The 17,500-nt window shown below is 38.9% G+C and overlaps 1 protein-coding gene across 2 annotated transcripts; it reads right to left on the bottom strand.

The window, feature by feature from the left end:
* Window positions 1-2,203: 2,203 nt before the first annotated feature.
* On the bottom strand, window positions 2,204-15,580 carry LOC138024466 (SERPINE1 mRNA-binding protein 1-like). Of its 2 annotated transcripts, XM_068871674.1 has the most exons (7): window positions 15,246-15,580; window positions 14,281-14,656; window positions 12,276-12,314; window positions 10,167-10,238; window positions 6,120-6,209; window positions 3,839-4,064; window positions 2,204-3,135 (listed from the first exon to the last, which is right to left on the bottom strand). In XM_068871674.1, exons 1-7 carry the CDS (start codon window positions 15,472-15,474, stop codon window positions 2,905-2,907), a joined length of 1,263 nt encoding a protein of 420 aa, XP_068727775.1. In that variant the 5' UTR covers window positions 15,475-15,580; the 3' UTR covers window positions 2,204-2,904. The 2 variants fall into 2 exon arrangements, with proteins under 2 accessions (XP_068727775.1, XP_068727776.1); XM_068871675.1 differs by lacking the exon at window positions 12,276-12,314.
* Between the last annotated feature and the right edge of the window lie 1,920 nt (window positions 15,581-17,500).

The raw sequence follows: 17,500 nt of genomic DNA, 5'->3' as shown, positions 1-17,500 counted from the left end.
TGACGAGACATTTTTCATTTTCTTCCCAAATAACCATACCGTTCATGCCAATTTTATTCCTGCAATGTTGGTACACACCTTCCATTCCAAACGACTTAAGGTTGTAACAAAATAGTAACAATTAACGAGAAATAATATTTTTAGACGACGTTCTCGTTGGCTTCGTCTTAGTCCTTGCGTAACCCTATCAATACACTCTCCTCCGCAGAGGCCTCCTTCCTCCTTTCACTAGGGAGCTTACGAAACGACGACGCCGACGGCAACGACGACGCTACAAAACAATAGGTTTAGTGAGCAAAAACAATAGCTCTGCACGCTCTGCACGTGCGTTTTACATTTTGGTACATTTCTTTGCCGTCATCTCCTAAATGACGACGTGAAATGACCAAATTCAAGGTTCTGTGGGGGACGTTAGCACATGACGATGAATTTTCAGTTCTCTCTCTAAGCTTCCAACCCACTCATACCAGTTTCATTCCTTGACAGTTGCTACACATTTTTAAGGCGAAACGACATGAAATAGCTTCGTAGTGATATGAATAACGCGACTTGTATTTTTAAAAGAAGTCCTCTTTGCCGTCGTCGTCCTCGTTTCGTAAGCTCCCTACTATTAGGGACCTTAAGGTTCCACGTCGGCGACGTCAACGAGAATGCCACGAAACAGTCAACAATAGACCATTTTCGAATTCTCACGGCTGGACTGGACCTATTGTAGCATGGAATGGAGGCTACTGCGGGCAAATCTTTTCAAATGCAAATTAATTTTCCCGCATTAGCCTCCATTTCATGCTAGATCCAGTCCAACCGTTAGAGTACGAAACTGGCCTAATTATTACTGGATTCGGTTTTCGCACGGTAGCGATAATTATCCAAGGCCTCAGTTTGTAATCCCCCTCTGCCTTTGGCTTCGGCAGATAACACAAACTTTGGCCTTGATATAATTATCGCTACCATGCGAAAACCGAATCCAATAATTGTTTTATTATGCATATTCCTGAGCTGCACTTGTAAAGACAAGAGGACTGACTAATCCATTTCTTTGGATGAGCGGCAAATCAAAGAATGTTTCTGCGATTGCAGTCTTCTTTCCTCTTCTCTGCCCATTGTGTTAAGTGACGTCACTTTTCATGCATAAAACTATTGTCTGTAAGTATGACGTCAATTCTACATATATAACATCGATTGTCTGTAGGTATGACGTAAGAGAAACAGCAAACAATAATCAGCTGCGTTCTTATAGCCAATCAAAATCGAGCTGGTGACGTTTCGTTGCGTCGTCGTTGTAGATCACGCTGCAAAGCGGTCAGAAGAATAGAGAAAGAAAAGTAGCGCGTGGGATGCTGGGAAGTCTGCCTCCACTTTCCGCATTTTTTTGCAAGCCTTTAACGGTACGGTTGAGCAGTCTACTTCCACAAAAGGGGTCATCCTCTGACAGACATTTTTTTCTACTAGTTTCACATCAGATGAAACTTCACTATGCAGCAAATCAACGCCTGTGGAGATTCAATACAAGTCGCTCAAACCTTTTTACTTCCATAACAATCGTCTGGGTTGTCGAGCAGTCAGTAAGAGAAAAACTCCTCATCCAAAAAATTAGCGGTGAACACGAAGTGTAATATTTAGGGACCGGAGTGAAGATGGCAACGTTTGTCCTCATATTATAACTCTTTTAAACTTTTTAGCACTTAAAAGTGCTACTACGATGAAAAGAAGTCGTTGCTTTTCTTCACATTTCGAAAGTACTTGCGTCGAATGATCAACAGGCGAAATTCTTTAAAGTAGTTTTCATGAGGAAGACTGTTTATTTTTACTTAACGGTCCGCCATTACTTGTGTTGTTCTGACCGATAACCTTTCAGCGAAGTGCTCGAGAAGAACTGACGTGTGTGAATTCTGCTTAATTACCATGTACAGTGAGAGTTTTGGGTCGCCAAATTTGTATTCTGCATTCAAATTAAGCCGCATTCACGCACTGCATCATACATTTTTAAGCTCGTGAGTAAATGACGTCACTTTCACATGAAAAAAAGTTACCCTGTGAAATGATTACATAAAATCTCGCATTTCGAGTATTCAGCACAAGAACTTTCGAAATATGAAGAAAAACGAGAAGTGATTGACCGTAGTAGCACTTTTACAATACCTAAAAAAGCCATGAACTGCAGGACAATCTAACGGGCAGCAGTAAAGTCCGTACACAATGCTTTTCCAATGTCGAGACTTCAAGGACTCGCTTTTTTATTGCGTTCGATCAAAGGAAACCCACGAGATTTTCATGACAATCTTATTTCTCGGGTTCCTAAGTTGTGTTAAGTCATCAATGGACTTTCCTTCTCATTATGTGTACAATTTAAGTACAGGTACGAAACGTCTTAACGTGGCTTATTTAAAGAACTTTCAATGACTTTAGAGGCCTATTAACCATGCTATAGATGGCACGAGTCAAGACGCCTTTTCGGCTGCTTTTCGCCACACGTTGAAGTGCAAACTTTTTTGTGAAAACTATTTTCGATGGTACGAAACGTAGCGTTACTTTACAACACGAAAAAAAATTGGCACTTGTTTTCGCTTTCGAAACGAAGGTAAAAGTCTGCTCTGCTTCATGAAAATTTCGCACACATCCCGAGGAGACACAATACTATAAATCCCTTGCTATGCGAGCACACCCTAATTTGCGCGCCCTTGTTCATTTACGGAAGAAAACGCTGTTCACTTTTTAAAGTCTTTTGTAACAGCGGAGTAATCTTACAACAAACTATTTGAGCGAGTTAAGAAAAATCGCGTCTGCTTATGTCCACCAAACTGCACCAAAATTTTCTTGTTCGCTTCCTTGAATATAACACTTCAGTTCAAGTTTCCAGGAACAAGTTTAAGTCCAGTCATTTTGGTCTCTTCGACCTTTTTTTCATGAAAGAGTAGGAAATTCCTCGTCGGCATGTATGTCAAACATTGCGCTTTCACCACCGTCCGATCTGTTTCCAAATCCCCGCCCTCGTCCGCGCCCACCTCGGCCTCCGCGATTCCCTCTCTCGCCTCGACCGCCACGCCCACCTCTGCGAGGTTCAGTTGTGGTTTTAAAGTCCACTGGGATAATTTGCTTGACTCGGCCAGAAGTTTTAATTCTTTCTTCAATAACCTGAAATTAAAAATGTTCACGTGTGAACAAATCGATATGCAACAAACGCTCTCTCGCATTGTTCGGGCCCAGGTTGTTCGAAGGGTGGATAGCGCTATCCACAAATCATTCACAAATCACTATCCACTGGATAACTCAATCGGTTTTGCTAGCGAATGAAGGGGGTAGTTTCTAAAGAAACTGTGGTGCTGTGTCGGTGGGGAAGTAGTATACAAAAAGTTGGTTTTATGAACGGAGTTGATAATGTAAATTGGCCAGTTTCGTATTCTAACGGTTGGGCTGGATCTAGCATGAAATTGAGGCTAACGCGGGCATATTAACTTGCATTTGAAAAGATTTGCCCGCATTAGCCTCCATTTCATGCTAGATCCAGTCCAGCCGTGAGAATCCAAAAAGGGTCTCTTGACCACCGTACGGCGATTCTAAAAGCTGACGTTTCGAGCGTTAGTTCTTCGTCAGAGTGAATCCATTGGATTCGCTCTGACGAAGGACTAACGCTCGAAACGTCAAATGGATTCACTCTGACGAAGGGGTAACACTCGAAACGTCAGCTTTAGAATGCCTGTACGGTGGTCAATTTTGGCTTTGTCAGTAGGATTGATTGATTGAATGATTTTATCAACTCCGTTGATAAAACCAAATTTTTGTGTAGTCACAAGTCACCACTTGTCCAACAAACAATACTATTAGTAAATCTTCTTACTCTCTTGGATGCAAACTCGGATTCACCCGCATCTGATCTTTTATACACTTTGGTATTCTTCCACATTCCTTTCTTCTCCCCTTCCCCTGGTTTGCGCAGCTCAAACGACGCCCTGTGTTTCTCTTTATCTTGCAGCGCTTTCCACTCGTCCAGGGTCATTTCCTTTAGGGGTTCCTCTTCCTCTTCTTTCTCTTCATCATTCTCCTTGTCTTCTTCTTCTTGAGCACTACAAAACAGAGAAAAAGATTTAGAGGCAATATGGCCAAGCGGTTAGGGCGCTTGCCTTGAGATCCAGGGATCCCGGGTTCAAGACCCGCTCTGACCACTAGTTGACTACACCTTATTCCAAAATGGCCGCCACTTAAATGTTCTTTTGTTCTTATTCAAATTAGCCCTTGATGCCACGTTCTTAAGCTTAAAATTCAAAAGAATATTCTATCTTGAACGAGGCAACAAGGGCCAATTTGTTTTTGTATCCGCATAAATCAGCGGCCATTTTGGAACAAGGTGTATTTGATCCTGGAAGTCCCTGGTTCAACTTCCCAGCTGCACTTGTAAATCGCCAACTGGTTTACTTCCGGCCAGTTGGGATTCTTACCAGTTGTTGTTATTCTGTTCCGCCGTTTCGTTGTGTTTCATTGGCCCTGAAGAGCCCCTATGGGGAGCGGTCTAGTATTAGTATTAGTATTAGTATTAGTATTAAGAGTCTTAAAACAAAGGACTGTGAACGGATGAGAACTAAGAAAATATGGTAACCCATCTGTGCGAAAAAAATTTGGTTTTGGTCACCGTACGTTCACCCGTCCATGCATGCCAATATAAAACTCTGTGGTGCAACCTGCGTTTTTTGGCGGGAACATCTTTGATCAAGTGAAACTATGATGAAATGGTATATGAAATGAATCATATATGAACTGCGGATATGAAATCAAGTGAAGCTATGATCGCAATTTGAACATCTATGTTGTGGTTAATTGACACCTGTCAAAACAAGGTATCCACTGACCAGTTTCACGTGACCATATCGCGGGGTCACGTCGAAGTCAGCTGTTATTTTAAAGTCGACCGCTGACCAGGAACTGGTTTTCGATTGGATCGCATGCTCAAGCACTGCACCACAGCCGGAAGGAATAAGCTAGGAGTCGATTTTGCAGAGGGAGGAAAACCAGAGTGCCCACAGAAAAATCCTCGCAGTAAGATTAAGATTGACTGAAACTCTGCCCACATACGAACTTAATATGCCATCCTGGGTCCACAGGGATGAACCAGGAGCATTACCATTGGGCCATCATGTACAATAAGGGAATCTTTGCTGACTTTAATGTTTACATCATGCTATTTACAAATTGACTTCAAAAGGAGAAAGAACCTCTCACCACTTTTCTCAGCTGAGTATGCCAGTAAGTATGATGACAAAGTTTTAGTGTTTTCAATGGTAAAGGGTTTTGACATCATTTTAAACGGTCATGATTTGTAGATTTTGGCGGGCTTCATTGCTCATGACGTCACAGGACTAAAAGTTATTATTGAAAACAAGGAAAGTTTCCCTTAACAACATGGTAACTTAAATGTTGAAACTTTGTTGAAAACTTCCCACATGTAAGTGGCATAATCAACTGAGAATCCTAGTAAAGTTAGTTAAATCTTTAATTTTAAGCCTTTTAGCTTGGATAACATGCCAGTTATTAGCCATCCAAAACTGATAAATTCTACGGGGAGAAAAAACACTAATGATCCCATATATTTTCTATTAAATTTCGAATTTTTAAAGCATCATAATTTGCTCAAAAGTTATCTGGTGTATCACGTTTAAATTTTCAGAGAGCTCATTAAGGACGGTGCCTACTAATTCAAAGATATTTTTGCCCTGTTTACGATTATGCAGGAAATGTAGATCTTAAAAAGTATTATTAAAATCCAAAAAGAACATTGGGGGTAACCATGAATTTTCCAAAGATAATTCATGAATAATGTTTGTAAAAAGCTTTAAAATACAAAGCAATGTATGGCGTTTTTTCTCAAATTGAAGATTGATCCCCTCTCAAAAATGCATGGTTACCCCCAATTTTCTTTTTGGATACCAAGAGTACTTACTAAGATTTACTTTCTCCAGACAGTTTAAAAGCCGTGCAAATATATCAATGTATTAGTAGGCATCGCCCACAGGAAACCCAAGTATCTTGGAGATGCATCCTTAAGCAACACACTTCACACAATGTTCTGTACAATTATCATACAAACTTAACCAAAATACTGGAATATGAATAAACCATAGACTTACTCATCTGGCGTTTCCTTGGGTGCACCAGAATCAGGTGAAGCTTCTGCCCAATCGGTCACCTCTGATTGAGGAAAGACTTCAGCGTCCTCACTGAAATTGTCAAAGAACACAACTTTGGTAAACTTTCTTTAAATCATGTTGCAGAAGCATTTTCAAGTTAGGGTCAATGTGCCTGAACCTGCTTTGCTCTACATACTGAGGACAGAACTTAGTTAAATACACAACACTATTCATGAATAAAGGAGAGAAGTGATCCTGGCGCCATCATGCTAAAATTTGCTGATTTTAGCTCAGAACTGGATAAAAATCTAAATTAGCACTTTGAGGTCACACGTATGACATTCCTGAAAGCCCACTGACAAGATATGAAATGAATTTATGGCACAATGAGCTATTTGTATTTAATTTTGGCGACTTGGTATTCAACTTAATTATTATTGTAAATTGCTGTTAAAATTATGGCCGTTCAAAAATTACAGCCGTACTTTCCATATTATTGCAAAATACGTTGACATCTACAGTGTTGTTGGAGATACAAAGTGTGCAATTTCTATTACTGTATTATTGTTAACTAGACAAGTTGAGTTGCAGTACTTTCGAATAAAAAAAATTGGAACTCTGATACAAATCTGCAAACTGTGTGTTATATTGACTGTTTCATTGGCACTTAGCAATAACTATTTCTAGTTTCCAAGCCACCTTGCCTACTTAAATTTTGCCTCTACAAATAACATTCGCCTTCAAATGTTTTCAATATTTTCCCTTGTTAACAATTGGCATCACCATCTTTAAGGTGGCTTAAACCAGTTTCAACACTTGAAAGAAACGTCCTTATTAGAAGGATTGACACTTTATCACTTAACAGCAATGTTATGGTACCATATCATACACCAATAATTGCTGAAAAAGATTGGGTCATTTTTGTGACATAGAAAGCTACCATTGCAACAGGAAAGCACTGCAAAAAGACCCCATATTTTAGCTTTAGCTGCTCATATCTCAAAAGAACTGTGACCCCCAATTTTTCTTTCTGAAATGTAATCAGCATACAAAAATGGAACTTTCTGCAAAGTTTTTAAAAATTCCACGAAGTGGATTCAGAGCCACCTTAATTAATTGAAAATTTAAAGTAGCTCTGAATCTGCCCCACAGAATTTTTTTAAACTTTGCAGATAGTTTCATCTTGGCCTGCTGATCACTTTTATGCAATACAAAATTGGGATCACTGAGTTAGTTTTTCAGATATGTGCAACTAAAGCCAAAACATAGGTTGTTTTTGCAAGGCTTTCCTGTTGCCATGGTAACTTGTTATGTCACAAAAATAACTGCATGTTGTTCAGCAATAAATTGATGTTTCACATGGTACCATAAAATTTCTGTTATGTGATAAAGTGCTGTAGTGTCAATCCTTCTAATAAAGTGTTGAAACTGGTTTGAGTCACCTTAAAATTAATTTTTCAGAATTTTTTGGGGGAAAATATACTTCAAAGCCCACTAATTCAAGATTTGCTAAAACAGCATTTGAGCGAGATGCCCCAAATTTACCTTTACTGAGACCTTAAGTCCAAAAGTTAAATCCGAGCCCTGTGTGGTAACAAAAATATAACACCACAAGGTACAATATTCTCAATCCAGCTGAGTTTTATTCATTTATTTTGAGGGTATTTAGATTACATCAAATAATCAAATACCAGAAAACTCATTCCATGAATTCGTGATTTGTTGGTGATGTAACTGCTTACAAACAGACCTCCTTCATAATAATGGCAGCCAGATAAAACATTCTTCTGTTTTATGCTAAGAAGCCTTTCTAGCCTCGCTACAATGAGCAAATTTTAAAAGAATATTTGTTTTAAAATGACGGCAGTTGGTCAAATTGACATAAAAGAATGTAAAGGTGGTGACCATTTATAAAGTGGTCTATTTTCTTGTCAACGAGTGAGTTTGCTTGAAAATGGCATGGTGTTACACCAAGATTACACTGGTCTTGGTTGCCTCCCAATTTTTGAGCCACTTGGTTTCTTGCAACAATAGTGACCCACAACTAATTATAATAACCTACCAATTTCTTTAAGTTTTATTCTTTTGAAAGTAATGTTGCAGGAAGCTGATAAGGCACATGAGGATGAAGGTTTCAGGGATAGTAAAAAGAGACAACTGATACTAAAAATGCAATCAAAGTTGAGATTCAAAGCCATTTTCTTGGCTCATATATAAGAATGGCAAGGTTACGATTATAACGCAGTGGCCTCATGGTTAGTGTGCTCGACTCCGGAGAGAATGGTCCGCGTTCAGTTCCTGGCCGGGAACATTGTGTTGTGTTCTTACGCAAGTCACTTTACTCTCACGGTGCCTCTCTCCACCCAGGTGTATACCGTATTTACCCGTGTATAATGCGCACCCTTATTTTTGCAACATTTTTCTTTGAAAAAAAACATGCATGCTTCGTTTCAACAGTTAATTACCTAAAGCTTGCAATGTGATTATTCACATTTTCGAAGCGAGCGATACTTAAACTTAAATACAAAAGGATTATCAAAAGGATTATTTACAGTAGTAAAAGTTTCGAATCGAGCGATACCTTAAGGCTTTAAAACAAGGGTGTTATATACATGTTAAAAGTTTCAGAGCGAGCCATGCTTTAAGATTGATTGTTTACACGTTAATAGTTTCAAAGCGACTGAAGCGACGCGACAAGCTAGCTATCTTTAACTGGGAATTATTTACGTATCAAAATTTTGAAGCATGCGATAACGAACGATAACTTAATATGACTGTACTTTGAATAAACAAAAGTGTTCCATGCACCGGCGCTCTGTTGTTACTGTTAAATTTGCTCAAAGTCTGTATTTAAACTTCTACATGGACAAATCCGTGTTCTCTGATTTCAGCAATCGCTTCACCTGCTCTGTCTTGTGTGCTTCGAAGGAATCAAACACGAGTAGACTCCTTTGCCGACTAAGGCCTCCAATACGAGCACGCCAGACTTTTTCGATCCAAATTTTCATGATTTCACTGTCCATCCAGCCTTTTTCTTGAACAGTTACGACAACGCCGTGCTGTTTTGGATCCTTGGCATGGTCTTACGTTTGAAAATGACCAGCGGTTTCAGTTTCGCGTGTATGCAAATTAGTGTAGCAATAAACAAAAGGTTCCGTGTATAATGCGCAGTGTAAATTTTGAACTTCAAATTTCGGAAAAAAAGTGCGCATTATACACGGGTAAATACGGTAAATGGGTACCGGCAAATTTAATGCTGGGGGGTAACCCTGGGTAATCCCATCCAGGGGAGAGTAGAAATACTCTCAGTCAGTTCATGCTACAGTAACCGGAGATAAGCACCAGCCTGATGGGCCTTCTCAGGGTTCTTGTTAAGAGCCGGTAACCGGTTATTTTTACAGGCTGTTCAAGTAAATGTTACCGGCTGTTTCACTGACACATTTGCCGAAATTATTCAACGAATGTTCGTCTGTTTAAAAGTGAAATCACATTGTGTTTTTGGGAAAATATTGCTTTCCCTTTCCAACCAATCCTGTGAAGATATCTGGCACATGTTATCGCTTCGAAAGTATACCATTTGTAAAAGCAATCCAGCTTGTTTTCGCCAACTCATCCCTCGCAACGATATCCGCCATGTTTCCTTTCCATTCCTCCCGCAGCCAGGGGAAACCCCCGATAATCCATCATTAAACGTTTACAACATGGCATCCACACGTGGAAAACGACAGAAAGGTCTTTTGGAATTTAGTTTTCAACAATAGCGTCAGAAAAGCGTTGTGAGTGAAAATCAATGAAATAGCATTATAAGCTACTTCCTTTTTGCTGAGTATTAAATTAATTTAGGAGCAGCTGGAACGCGACAGCGATCAATACGAACGTCAAGTTAAGACATGAGCTTGCTAGCCCATGCAGGGGCAGGTAACAAGGTTACCTGCTATTTTTGGTTTTTTACCTCCTGTGCAAAAACTTAGCAAGAACCCTGCCTTCTGGCTCGTATGCAGAGACTTTACGAAGATTTGCTCATGGAAAGGGCCAAATAAAACTTACCCTGATCCTTCTGTTGGATTGCCCCAGTTGTACTGACCTCCACCTTCACGCTTGTCCTGAGGCTTTACTGAACTACAAAATCAACGAGGAAAAATCCTTCATTCATTAAGACACAAAAAGAGAACTTTCTTAGGGATGTACCTGCATACATGTAGCTTAATGTAGTCTTGATGCCAAGGATGCTTAAAAGAACAAAACAAGTTCAATTGACATCCCTTTTTAACTCAGAGACTCCTGGGACTAAGACATAACAGAGTTTACTCTTTCTAACACTAGACAATTTACTTGTCAGCTGGCGTGTTCCGGGGAACCAAAGGAGTAAGTGATTAGAGAAGAATAGAGAAGCTAATGTGAAGAATTAATCATTCACTGAATAATGTCGCCATTAACCCAATGACACCCAAACCGGACTAAACCGGCCAGACTTAGTATTTTACTGTCTAATGTCAATGGGGAACCCCCAAGAGTCAATGGGTTAAACAAGCTTGGTTTCATAACTACTCTATTATAAAGTTCTGATGTTAAGCAGAAAGTCATTGTCAGATGACTTTTTGTCAAAAGTTAAAAAAGGAACAGATATCTTTGAACCTTTATCATACTAATATTTTAGAGCAGACAAAAATTAGCACATGACTAGATAAAAGAGAAATAAATGAAATAAGAAACAATACAAAAAGTATTTCGTCACATAGTTAACCCTTTCACTCCTGTGGGGTTCCCCATTGACGAGTAAAATCGTCTGGCGTTAGACAGAGTAAAATCTAAGTCTCATTGGCCCTTACAGGAGTGAAAGGGTTGACAGCAAACACATTGTCAAAACTTTAAACACTTTGTCTTGTCTATTTACTTTTCTTTTTTTAACTGCTTATCAATCAAAACTATGGCCAAAATTTAAAACAGAATTTAGTAAATTCCTAGATTGAATTTTTTTTTCCTGTAACCTCTATGCCAAGAATTGGAATTTTAAAAAAATTAAGTGGAACCATCACTTTAATCAGGAAAAACCTATTTTGCATCTCCTTTCAACACGAAAGTAGAATGCAAAATACATTTTTCCTAAAATGATTTTAAGAAATACTTCCTTGGCTTTGATAAAAGAAATGTCACAGAAGTAAAGTGGAATCAATTTTAAAGTAATCCCAAGAGTTGCTAATATTTCAAATAATTTATAAGCAAAAGACAACACAACATGCATGTTACTGTTTCTCTGAAGTCTTGGAACAAAATAAGTACACTATTTTAAAAACTATCTCAATGATTCAGTGCATTGCTAATGTTGAATTCAGTTTTTGCTGAAGGTGTTAAATACCTCCACCTTTAGCTTCATTGGAAAACACCACCCTCTATCTGCATTTTTCCGCAATATTTTACTAATTGACATTCAATAATATTATTTGTTTGTTTGTCATTTATTTGCTTGAGCAGGTTGAAGTTTTGGCAGCTATTCTGCTGATGTGGACCTGCTATATCCACCCACCCATACACTCACAGAGGACAGCCACAACACCGGGAACTTCATCCCCTACTCTTCTCGAGTGGTGTTTGGGTTCTTAAACGTCCCACAGGGAACTAACGAACACGGAAGACATTTGTGAGACCAGGCCTACGGCTTATAGTCCTTATCCGAGAAACTTGAAAGTCTTACCATTTGTGGATGTCATGACAAAGGCAGCACTTTCTCCTCAGTTATTTAAAGACCCTGAGTGTTGGTCCGGCCAGAGTCAAACTCACGAATTCCCGCATGGCAGCCACGTGCTCAACCAACTGAGCCACCTGTGCGTGGCCAAACTGATCAGAATTAAAACTTAAACATGTAGTACACCCTCTTTTCAAAACACAATAACCAACTGCCACTCCACTGTTTTAGGTAAATTACCATAATCTTCTTTGCAAGAAAGGAGAAAACAATTATTTTTGAAACTCAAATAATGTTCAACCTACCAAGAGGGCCACTTAAACACTTTACTCTGTTTAACCCAACACAATTTTACTCATGCCCAGGGATAACCCTTCAGTAGAGCTTAACAAAGAACAGAAATGTGCAAAATATATTGGTAACATTTAAAGGCTAAGAATGAAATGGTATTAAATGATAAATGTATGTCCAACCTTCTGTCCCCGCGACTTGAATTGTCCAGTCGGGGGCCCCTAGACCAGAAGGAAAGGACAAAGTTCTCTCACAAAATAGGACAGATAGTAAAATTAATGCTAAGTGCAGTTTTAACCAAAATTTAAAGGGGCTATGTCATGTCATTTTAGGATGTTAAGGGGAAATCTTTTGTTAACACGAGTTAAACTTGAAAATGGTGATGTGGAATTCTTTTAATAATCAAATTATTTTTACATCACAAACAAGATGATTCTGAGCAAAAATGACCTTTATCCAGGCGATTTGTCATAAACTTGAAAAACGTCGGCCCAACTTTTTTCAAGATTACCCAAATGCAATCTGTTTCAATCTTCTCCCATTTGTGTCTATCCATGCTTCTCTTTCCTTTTGCTGTATTTCTTTTATGTTGTTCAACAGATTTAAGTTGTTACTACAATGTTTCATTCTAATTTTCGGGCATTGTCGGTGTCATGAAATTACATCATTTTGCATGACACAGCCCCTTTAAAAGGAAAAGAAAAAGTGAAATCATTTCACATAACAGACACAAGAAAACCTCACATTGACCTTTAACAAGAATACTAGTGGCTCAGTCAGAGATTTGACTGCCATTACAAAGAACTCCAATTTTGTTAACAGCAAAATTAATGTCAGCAGTAATCATCGTACACAAAGGTAGGTACTTGGTGTCTCTTTTTCTATTGTTTCAATTTTTTTTAAACAAGGTATAAAACGTTCAGTAATTATACAATTGCCCTAACCTAACCCTAACGCTAACCCTAATCCTAACCCTGAAGGTTTTACTGTGTTTAGATAATTTTGTGCAACAGATTTAACCACTAAATGACAAAATACACCACATATCTTCCTCCACAAATCAACTTTAATTTAAATGAAGTCTCCCTTAAAAGTATGTTTTGTTTGATTAAGATCAAGAGCAAAACAACAAAACTATTTTCTTACAATGTTGGCACGAACACTAAATAAACATCATTCAGGGGTTTCAATGACCACAAACATTCGACTCAGAGAAGTGGGCAGGCTACTCTTTTCCCTTAACTGAAGTAATTATTAAAGATAAATTTTTTTCTAACCTAATGTTAAAATTCATTTTGTGGATGACAATCAGTTACTTTACTCAAATCAGTCAACAATTTTAATTTTATTGAAATCTCTTTCAGTCATCCTGCAATTTACCATCATTATTTCACTATTACATCACTCTACCAAATGATGTCAAAGCAAAGGTAAAATGCAAAATTTTGGTTTTTACTTTGCATAGAAACATACCAGTAAACACATGATGTAAAACAAAAGAAACAAAAGCCAGGAAACAATAACCAGCCAAAACAAAATTACTAATACACAATAGTTACTTCTATTGTGTGCGATACCCGAAGCAGTGCCCAAAAGTTTGTTAAAAGATGTCGAGTTGTTGCAGAGAAGACTATTGTGCTAAAGAATAAAATCCCCAAGGAAAAGATACTATGTGGCACATAACAACAGCAGATTGATGTATAAAGTTATTTAGACATTATCTAACAAGAAGGTAGACCACAAATTGATACACGACTACCAACAATCAAACGTCCTTTCTGTGATTCAAGGTGAATGGCATCAAGAAAATAAATAATTATAACGGCATGAATGACCCATTTCTAATCAGCTTAGTCACAAAATTTGGGTGAAAAAACCTTTGATTCATCTTACACACTGAGGGAAAATCATCTACATGTATAAACAAAAAAAAACATGTATGTAAGTTTACAGGGTTTTTTCTTCTTTGAGATGAAATTACAAAACTGTATGAGAGTATTACCCAGCTAAGACAATGATCGTCACTAAAAATGGGGAGAAAGATAACGTTGGTACTTTGTATAACAAAACAGAGGGACAGAAGACAGAATCAGGCAGTTACTGTCAAAGCTTGTGAGACAGCAAGTTTTCATTAAAATAGCACAATGTGTAGCAAATCAAACGTTTTTGTACTAAATAAAAACTTACGAGCGATCACTTCCGCTTCTTCTTTCAAACTCTCGCTTCCTTCCAAAGCTCCCTCCACCGCCACCGCTACCTGCACCTCCACGCGGTCCAAACCCTCCGCGTCCACCTCTGCCGCGCATTCCACGGCCTCCTCTTCCTCTATCGAAGCCTCCTCTTTCTCTTTCACCACCCTCTTTTTCCGGAGAGTCCGGATCGCCATGGGAACCCTCCCTCCTTCGGTTAAAGCCGCCGCCAAATCCACCTCCTCGTCTTTCCCTTGGAGGGTTGTCATCACGGTCTTTTCGTTCGCTTGGTCCGTTCGCTAAACGCGTGTTTTTCTCGTTTTCTCTCCGAACATCGCTTTTTCCGCGACCGCCACGCCTGCTTTCGGTTCGTTCTGAAAAGTAATAATAAGATAATCAAGTATTACACGGGAGCTAATTGCAAGTAAAACGCACCGAAGGCAAACAGTTTTGGTCGAGTAGTAACAGAATAATTTATCACTTGGTGAAAATCAATACAATCTCAGATGTACACAAACAGCTGGAAACGTGCTGGAAATGTTTATTTTTCCTGCGAAATATGTATTTCTTGTATTCAACGCTCAAGTTACGATCGAAACAACAAAGCAAGGAAATCCTTTTTTAGCTTGCACAGAATTTATTTCAACACGTGAATTCCCATCTGAGCATGATGCGAAAAGAAATGCTAGGCTAAGCTACCTTAGTAGGTTTTTAAGTTCCTGCTCGAGCAACTGTCGATGGTTTTATTCTTAACAAACGATACATAACACAAATTTGCCAACATCTAATATCCCGGTAAATTTAATATTACTTTATGCATAAGAAAATAAGAGAAGACGGCGAGAAATTTGGAAGATACGCGAATGTTTAAATTCCACATGTGGTTTGACAACACGATATGGCGTCATGGTACAACATGTACATTTTACGTTACAAGGACAATAAACTCTTAAATATACAAACCTTCCTTTTTCGATTCCTCGTTAACTATGTCCTTCTTGGTGCTGGCTGGTTTCGTCTCTTTAACAGCCTGCTTTACATCCTTTTTGTCTTGTTTCTTGGTCTTCTCTTTCTTGGACGGCTCCTCCTTAGTTTTCTCAGGCTTGTGCAGGATCTCATCGGGATCTTCGTCGTCAAAATTCAACGCCCCAAAGCGATTTTGGACGCCTATGCTGTATTCCACCTCCATCATTTGTGGATGTGATGGAAAAAGCACAGATGGTGAAAGATTGTGCAGCAAACACCTCTCTGCTCGAGACTATCAGTTGATTCACTCCTCAACTGCTGTGCTCCACGCGCGATGCATGCTTGGAGGGAATTCGGCGGGTGAAGCTCGCAAGATATTATGGGCTGTACACTGTTCCTGTGGGATTTCCTTTCATTATTCATTTTTATCCAGTGGGATTTTCTTTTCATTTCTAATGACATTTTATCACGCAGTTTTTGTATTTTGCTTTCACCAGGGTGTATTGTTTTTTAGAAAGCCGAAAAACCCTTTCTAAGCGCGCAATTTTTAACAATTATCCTGCGAAATCGCGCGGAATATCGCCTGATACTTTGCCGAGACCATTGGCCGAGTTGCCTAAAATCAGGCGATATTTCGCAAGATTGAGAAGTATGATTGTTTTATTATTCAACACATTTATGACAAAGAACAATTTTCTACGTTTGTTAAAAAAAAAAAAAAGCTGGAAAAACTACCATTTTTTTCCGCGACACACAAAATTGCGTATCGTGCGCAGGATATACGTTGAGTACGCACCACGAATATTGAGCGTGCTATGACCATATTTGGACATTGTCACAATGTGTTAAATAATAAAAGCAATTACATGCATGGTGAAAAGACAACTGTTTGGAAACTTGTTATTTCTTGTCGGTTACAGCAACGAGGAATTTATTGGTTTTCATAGAAGGCCAGGCCAAAGGTGTTCTTTTTCATTACTACTTGGGTTTTTGACCTTGAAAAAGGTTGATGAAATTTCTTCTATTCTTGTGTATCTCCTGTAACTGGAAAAGGTGGCATTATATTTTTTTGGAGTGACTGACGTTTATTTGCAACAAAAAAGATCAAGCTTTCATGTGAGGCACGTGGAAATCTCCTATCAGATATGTAAATATATGTTTCTTGTCTACGTGTAATCTCGTACCCAGATCTCACTCTGTCACGTAGGGGATCTGGGTACGATATTGGTCCACGTGTAGCCGTACCCTCCCTCTCTGTCTGTTTTTTTTCATCGCGGGGGGAGGGTACGGCTAAACGTTGGCTACCATCTTTCGAAAACGATAGAAGCTTAATCTAAACTTGCGCATCGACAGGAACACGTGATATTGTTCCCATGAGTCCATGGACTCTTGTGTTCACACAATTGCAACCGTGCATACGGCGAGGGCTACTGAAATGTAAATTCACCAATCAGAATTCAGCAGGCGGAAAAATCTGTGGTATCCGACGTCACGTCAACTGTTCACAATTAAAGGGCCAGAAAATAATATAATTTAAAATATTTTGAGGCAACTTTTTTGTCAACAAACTTTAGCTTCATAACTGAGTTGCCAGCGAGTGGCAATTCGAACGTCAGCTGTCGTGCTTTGGTTGTTATTTGTACTTTTTGTAACTATTTTAAGACGAATTGAGTATGGTATTTTCGAATTAAGTGTAAGAAGACGTCAAAACTGCATTGAGAATGTATTTATTCATTTGTGGTAACTTCGCGAAAAAAGACTTTGATGGCGTCCTTTCGACAGGGTAGATGGACAGATACGTCGTTTACGGACAGAATGCACCGTCCGTTTCCGGTGAAAGGGCAAAGGATTGACAGGATAGCACAGTTTTGAATGCCGCGCGCACTGCGGGCGCGGATTCCGTATGCAAGAAAGTGTAACTATATCAGTGAGAATATTACGAGAAATAAACACTTCATATTGGTTGTGGAGAAATTTATGAGTTTTTATGAGTTTATGACGGTGTGAACTTAGCTGTGATAGCCTCCAAAAGACCGAAATATCAAACATGCACGTGGGTGGAGTCATCTCCAAGTACTTGGCGGCAATAGACCTAATCGGCTAACTCAATGTTGTACCCAATTCAAACCCTTTGGGAATAAAACGTTTTGTTCCAGATATTTCCATATCATTTAAATATGAATACTATATTATCATGCAAATACAATACACAAAGAATCTTTGAATTGGGTACAACATTGAGTTAGCCGATT

This window comes from Montipora capricornis, chromosome 11 (genome assembly GCF_036669925.1).
Source record: "Montipora capricornis isolate CH-2021 chromosome 11, ASM3666992v2, whole genome shotgun sequence".
NCBI lineage: Eukaryota > Metazoa > Cnidaria > Anthozoa > Scleractinia > Acroporidae > Montipora > Montipora capricornis.
This window is presented reverse-complemented; position numbering and strand designations above follow the sequence as displayed.

What these genes read in the sequence shown, in the direction of transcription:
- LOC138024466 (XM_068871674.1), bottom strand. Translation starts at nt 15,474, where the DNA reads ATGATGGAGGTGGAATACAGCATAGGCGTCCAAAATCGCTTTGGGGCG. An exon ending in AGAAGCGGAAGTGATCGCTC is followed by an intron (nt 12,315 to 14,280) that starts GTAAGTTTTTAT and finishes CTTCTGGTCTAG; the next exon opens with GGGCCCCCGACTGGACAATT. An exon ending in CCCAAGGAAACGCCAGATGA is followed by an intron (nt 4,065 to 6,119) that starts GTAAGTCTATGG and finishes TCTGTTTTGTAG; the next exon opens with TGCTCAAGAAGAAGAAGACA.